Here is a 7,500-nt window from a genome sequence, read left to right as displayed (position 1 = left end):
AGGAGACCGTTCAGTTGCTAGGAGAGAGTTCAGTTGCTCATTTACATGTCATTGATATGCAATAATTTGTTCGTTACACTGGATCCCGATTGGCTTCTAACTAGGCATTTTGCATTCTCCAATATATATGGAAAACTGGAAAAAGAAACTGAAACTGTCAAAAGAAACTGAAACTGAAATCACAAGTTCCAGTCAAGCAGCCAAACAGAAACTGTGATGTAAATCCACCCGTCCTAATGGACATAATCATGACCGTGTCTTGCCCCGTTCTCAAAGGACAAAGGATATTAAAGGGGAAATGCATCATACAAATGAAGACACCAGTCATGGATGAACTAAAGAATAAAGTCAATGAAATTCATGACAAGTGAACGTGATAATATAGCGTTTATGGTGTTTCCGATGGAGAAATGGAGGCACCACTGAGGCACGTCACGGCTAAATGAAAACCACACGAGGTCGGAACGCCGGAACCTCATATAGTCGAAGATTTAAAGCTTTGTATTTATAGCTGGATGCACAGTAGGTTAAAACCATCCTGAAAATTACTATTATTTGAGGATTACATTAAAGGTAAAAACCTTTTTTTTTTCTATTCTGTAAACTGCAGAAATTTCAACTATCTGCAGAAATACTGATTTAATGAAAGATGATTTTTTTTCTGTTGGAGAGGGGGATCAGTTACAATGCTGTTGTAACAAATGCACTCATCCCAACTTTATTAAACATTTATTTATTTATTACAAACACCCTGTACTGGTACAGTGAGATGACAGCATGGCTATTGACATGCAATTTGTTCTCATTAGGCCCGAGGAGCAGTGGTTCTGACCACAGGACCAGTGGTTCTGAACACAGCTACAGTACTACCACAGTACTACCACATCAGTGCCCAGTTGAGAATGGCCCATCCTCCAAATCAAATTCTGTGAGTACTGGTTAGAAGGTGAACATGGTTGAGGCCAACTGGCAAACTGTGTGGCAACAGACCATAAACTTTTACCTGTCAGACAGGTGTGCATAATATAATGGCCAGGAAAACAAGGTAGTTGTTTCTAATAAACTGTACCGTGAGTGTATTTGTCATGTAAAAGAGATAATTTGTTACCAAATTGTCAACAAACAAACGTAGCAGAAAATCAAACTGGTTGCCACAGACAGAGCTAATATTTGACACTGTGGCAGTGCAGAAAGCAATACAGATTTCTGTCCATCAGTGAAATCATAATGTGATTGTGTGCAGACAGTCTGCAGGTTTAAAATAAGGGCAAAGTTTTAGCTGTGGACCCTAGTCTATACTGAAGTATTTGTACTGAAATAGGTTGGAATATCAGGGGGAAGTCTCCTCTGGATAAGCTCTCTCTCTCTCTCTCTCTCTCTCTCTCTCTCTCTCTCTCTCTCTCTCTCTCTCTCTCTCTCTCTGTCTCAACGGTTACTGACAACTACTGGAAATATGAATAAGAACTCATAAAATAAAATTGCAGGCAGGAAAATGACTGAGCAAGGTTTACCCCAGTCTGGGCTCTGCGTGAAATAAGTGTAGCCATACACTGCGGTCCCTCTATCTCTCCATAACCCCCCCTGCATTGAATACAGACTACAAATGAACCTTCTGATGAAACTCTGATCTGGTCAGAGGAGGCTTTCTCTGCCCCGACCCACGGACAGGAAACTGGACCCCTCTGGCACCTTGACGCTGAGCAACAATGCCATAAAACAGACTAGCTGATGGCTTATCATGCTGGCCCGGCTTACCGACCCTTCCCTGTCTTCTTACCAGCCTGGTTGTACTTCAAGGAACCGTGACCATAAATTACATCCGATTCCTAGACTGACTGGTCGATCACTCTCACAGGTTACTTCAACAATTTTTCTCCTCTTTCCTTCTTTCTTGTCGTTTATTACAACACTTTTATTGTTAGAACGTCATTTCTTAAACACATGTAGTTTTGTTACTTACTCATTTTGTTACATTTGTTATACTATAGCATTTTTAGAAGACTCAGTACCGCTGGTCGTTAGTAGAATCTTAATCAATGATTTTTATGCATGTTCTCCTGTTGCTGTTTATTCAGTACATATACTCTAGTTATAACACTTATGGGTCATGAGTGATGTTCTAATTTTTGAAAGACAAGAAATAATCATGTTACCGAACCAGCAACTTTCGTGAATTGTGACTGAATTAACACTTGTTAATAAAGTAGCTAATTTTTCCTGTTATTCAGGGTGGTGCCCCAATCAATCTGATCAACTATGTTTGACAGTTTATTACAGTGTTAAACTGCTAAATCCCTACACACTACACTCAACCTTGCATGCACTTAAACGAGAGCGGCAAGATCTGAGATCAAGCACACGTCAGAGCTCAGAACTTCTGTTAAGCGATATGAGGTCCGGATGGATGATTATTCTTCCACAAGGAGGGGCATGAATGAATCAGAACCTCTGTCATTCCAAACAAATAAAACCAATGTCCCATAATGCACTAATATTCTTCATATAGTGAATGTGTACATCGGTACAGAAATTTTGTCAACACAACACTGGGGCTTTTTATTGTTCTTTTCAGTCAAGTCTGTTTCAATCAACCCCAGTACACGAAGGAGAGGATGGAAATGACAACTGCAGGTCTGAGCCATCGAGATGAGTGAGACAAAAATTTCAGTGGCTTCCTCACTGCACACACTTTAGTTTAGGGATCCAGCTTTGGCCGTTTGCTTCTAGCATCTGTGTGATGGAAGCGGTCCAATCCCTGAGCATGGAGGAGTGTTAAAACAACAGAGTATGAGGCGATGGGTGATCGTGCCTAGTCCAGCAGCCTGTGACGTCAGGACGCTGCAGTCTACTGGTAATTACAATATACAGTATGTTAGTGATGACAAATATCCTCGAGAATGTCCCATACCACGTTACCCCATGACACACCAAATTACCATCCGACAGCTAAACCGAGATACGGTGTCTGAGAGAATGAAAAGAAAATGTAGGTGAATTCCCCGTGTCTCTTTTCTTGAGCAACACTTAAGCGTTAGGGTGTAAGGAGGTTTAGGGTTGTAGGTCACACCTATAGCTGCGTGTACTGGAGCTCGACTAAATCGGGACTGCCGTCAGTGGAATCTGGATCCATAAAGTAGAGTGTGGCAGCACAGTCCCGGGCGCGGCGGGCAGGGGTCGGCCGCGGCTTTGCCGCCTGGGGGGTCACCTCTTTGGGCTGTGCTCGTCGACAGCGTGGGCTGCTCCACCAGGTCTCCAGACCGGCCACCAGACAAGCCAGCAGCAGACCGGCCGCCAGGATGCAGAAGACGCCGGCGAAGCTGTGCAGACGCAGCGCCCGCCCCTCGGGCAGAGGCTCGGCCCGGCCGTCCGGCTCACACCGGCCCCTACGGGGCCACCACTTCTGCTTCAAAATGTCCAGGTCGCCACGCTCCTGTAGTTCCAGGATCCTATGGAGAACCGCGAAAAGACCGTGAGTACAAATGCGCACGTCTGGCTCCAACACTTCAAGAGTCGAAAACACACATCTGAATGAAATAGAACTCATGAATTAAACAGATAAACAAAACAAATGAATTATGCTTTTTGAACTGTGAAATCTGAGGTCAAATTGGAGTCTGTTGTAGCGAATTCATTCACACGTGGCAGTCAGATGATAACGCTCAAGTGAAAAGTAATCACGGAATGAAATGATAATTGAATTAAAATAAAAGACAAAAGGAAGATTAAGCAAGTTTTCATTCCAGTCTGTGTGTATAAGAGGTAAGCTTGGTGATAGCCTCAGGCAAAACTCACAACAGCAGACTTTAATTAATGAGGCCCTTCAACACAAAACACAAATGTCTGATATGATTCTCACTGTTCTTTTGCACTCCTGTGCTAAGTGATGTGTGTTCTGTTCATAAACATGTTCCTATATATATCACGGCCTGTTACCGGCTCTCTGGACATGAATACCAGTTGGAGAATGATCCATGCCATTTGACTCAGTGCATCACTCGGAGCTAATTACGGATGGGAGATCTGCTGCTAATCGCCACGGTAGCAAACATGCACCGTGTGTCTGGGCCGGTGGGTGTAAGTTCAGAGCAACACAAGCAGACCTGCACACTGAACCCAGAGAGAGCATTCTGGGTAGAGAGGTTCAGTGTCTCTAATCACGCCGGCAGATTTTCAGCAGATCGGTTCAAAGCAATTGAGGAAAACACAGGAGTAAACAGCTTGCTGAACATACACACAGGCATATGTTGTTCTCAAGGTTTCTCTGAGCCAAGTTTTCTCTGACCAAGGTTTCTCTGACCAAGGTTTCTCTGAGTGCACTTCAACAGACACACCTGGCAGCCATTCCAACGCACAATTTATTATAGAGGCGGAAATGAACAGACTCACAGCAATGCGCTTCTACAGTACGATGTGTTGTTGGCATTGTGTCTGTTCCCCCTAGAAACCTTTTAATTATTTAAACCGAGCATATGTGAAACAATAAACCTAATTAACACGGGGGATTGGGTGGGGGGGAGTAAATTTAGCATCACAGCATGCTAGAAGCTCTATTGAGAGTACGATACAAGCTTGAGGGAAGAAAGAACAACACAAAAGGAGTTAAGCTCCATACGCACCACTTGCATTCGGGAGCACTCACACCAGTTCTCAGCCGGCTGCTTATTGTAAGGAAGAGGAAAAAAAAATCAACATGGCCATCTCCTGACCAGTCAGCCCAACAGTTCTCAGTCCAGCGAGGCTGGTTCTGCCGTCACTGTGTCAAAACAGATGTAAAAAGTGGAAGCTAAACAATGAATGTTTTCAGTCATAAGCTGTTTAGTAGTGCAGCGTTTCTCCTGCCGCTCACACAAGGCAAGACGATTAGAACTTAGATCAGAATCATGCAAGCCAAAGCTTCTCAGCAGCTGCATTCACTAGGGTTTATAAATCCTGTTCAGTCCAGTGGTTTCCCCTTTCAGTTCACATTCGGGCACTTTGTTGTAAATCCACCATTACTGATTAGTCCATCTGCGTGGCAGGAAGAGACCTACCTGATATATGATGAATCGCAGGACAACTAGCTGTGAAATGCTTTGATGACCATCTGCTCACATATAGAGAGTCTAAAGATCTTTATATTCTCTGTCTCCTTCATGTGAAATGGCAGTCACAGCATTTCAATGCTAGTTGTACTGTGTATGACTATGTATGTGATGGATAAACTTGATTTGATCTGAATCAAGCTCAACTGTCTAGACTATCTGAGGACCCCAGTTTCTCACCTAACCATTTCCAGACCAGCCTACACATCAGTCAAGAACGAGCATAATTTTTCACATGTTGCTGCTGTTCTCTGTTGGCCAATATTTTTCTTCATTAATCTATTTGTTGCTAGTGTTTACTGTGAAGCTCCCAAGGTTAAAGACGCAGCAATGTAACAGCTGATGTAACAGCTGGTAAGAAGTGAGAAGCAAGCATGAAAGAAAAATGGTGAGTATGTTTTGGGTTACGCTACCTTTAACGTCACAGTTTGGGTGAGTATGTTTTGGGTTACGCTACCTTTACGTCACAGTTTGGGTGAGTATGTTTTGGGTTACGCTACCTTTATGTCACAGTTTGGGTGAGTAATGTTTTGGGTTACGCTACCTTTACGTCACAGTTGGGTGAGTATGTTTGGGTTACGCTACCTTTATGTCACAGTTTGGGTGAGTACGTTTTGGGTTATGCTACCTTTATCTCACGGTTTGGGTGAGTACATTTTGGGTTACACTACCTTTATGTCATGGTTTGGGTGAGTGGGTGGCATGGGGGTATTGCTATGTATAGTTTGGCATAGGGGTATTGCTATGTGTAGTTTGGCATGGGGGTATTACTATATGTAGTATGGCATAGGGGTATTGCTATGTGTAGTTTGGCATGGGGGTATTGCTATGTGTAGTTTGGCATGGGGTATTGCTATGTGTAGTTTGGCATGGGGTATTGCTATGTATAGTTTGGCATGGGGTATTGCTATGTGTAGTTGGCATAGGGGTATTGCTATGTGTAGTTTGGCATAGGGGTATTGCTATGTGTAGTTTGGCATGGGGGTATTACTATATGTAGTATGGCATAGGGGTATTGCTATGTGTCGTTTGGCATGGGGTATTGCTATGTGTAGTTTGGCATGGGGTATTGCTATGTGTAGTTTGGCATATGGGTATTGCTATGTGTAGTTTGGCATGGGGGTATTGCTATGTGTAGTTTGGCATATGGGTATTGCTATGTGTAGTTTGGCATAGGGGTATTGCTATGTGTAGTTTGGCATAGGGGTATTGCTATGTGTAGTTTGGCATAGGGGTATTGCTATGTGTAGTAAACACAACTGCACAAGAAAGTGAAAGATAAATCATACAATCTTTGTCCTTCTGTGTAAATGGGAGGAGACTCAGACACTGGGTGGTGGGTGTGGCCAGCTAGTAAAAGAGTCAACACAAGAAATACTGACACCACTGACACCACTGTCCAAATGTTGACACCACTGACACCACTGTCCAAATGTGCGAGCAGACTTGAGTCTACTGTCTAGTGCAAGAGCCCAAACACAAAATGTCGGACTGGCACACGTTTTTCACAAGGCTATAAGTCGCTGTCATGGAATACTCCCCTACCCACTAGTTATGTGGTACAGCCCACTGCATGCAGTGGGACTTAATCGTCTTGTTTGTAACCACGCCTTTGTACTTAGCACACACATGCACATGGTTTAGTCTGGTAATGTCTGTGTGTACTTAAACCACTGTGGGAGTCTGCTATGTTGTCGGTTATTGATCATGTTCACGTTCACGTTAGTGTTAATGTCCACATCGTTAATGTTAGTCGTATCTGTACTCGTGTTCACGTTCACGTTAGTGTTAATGTCCACATCGTTAATGTTAGTTGTATCTGTACTCGTGTTCACGTTCACGTTAGTGTTAATGTCCACATCGTTAATGTTAGTCGTATCTGTACTCGTGTTCACGTTCACGTTAGTGTTAATGTCCACATCGTTAATGTTAGTCGTATCTGTACTCGTGTTCACGTTCACGTTAGTGTTAATGTCCACATCGTTAATGTTAGTCGTATCTGTACTCGTGTTCACGTTCACGTTAGTGTTAATGTCCACATCGTTATGTTAGTCGTATCTGTACTCGTGTTCACGTTCACGTTAGTGTTATGTCCACATCGTTAATGTTAGTTGTATCTGTACTCGTGTTCACGTTCACGTTAGTGTTAATGTCCACATCGTTAATGTTAGTCGTATCTGTACTCGTGTTCACGTTCACGTTAGTGTTAATGTCCACATCGTTAATGTTAGTCGTATCTGTACTCGTGTTCACGTTCACGTTAGTGTTAATGTCCACATCGTTAATGTTAGTCGTATCTGTACTCGTGTTCACGTTCACGTTAGTGTTAATGTCCACATCGTTAATGTTAGTCGTATCTGTACTCGTGTTCACGTTCACGTTAGTGTTAATGTCCACATCGTTAATGTTAGTCGTATCT

The 7,500-nt window shown here is 43.1% G+C and overlaps 1 protein-coding gene across 1 annotated transcript in view; it reads right to left on the bottom strand.

Moving 5' to 3' along the window:
- grid1a (glutamate receptor, ionotropic, delta 1a) overlaps positions 1–7,500 on the bottom strand; it is a 269,871-nt gene that overhangs the window by 948 nt on the left and 261,423 nt on the right. The window contains exon 15 of the mRNA XM_035532888.1: positions 3,206–3,446. Coding sequence (XP_035388781.1) covers positions 3,206–3,446 — 241 coding nt within the window. The remainder of the gene's footprint in view (positions 1–3,205; positions 3,447–7,500) is intronic.

Source organism: Electrophorus electricus, chromosome 13 (genome assembly GCF_013358815.1).
Source record: "Electrophorus electricus isolate fEleEle1 chromosome 13, fEleEle1.pri, whole genome shotgun sequence".
Lineage (NCBI taxonomy): Eukaryota > Metazoa > Chordata > Actinopteri > Gymnotiformes > Gymnotidae > Electrophorus > Electrophorus electricus.
The sequence above is the reverse complement of the archived record's forward strand: the minus strand, read 5'-3'. Positions and strand labels throughout refer to the sequence as shown.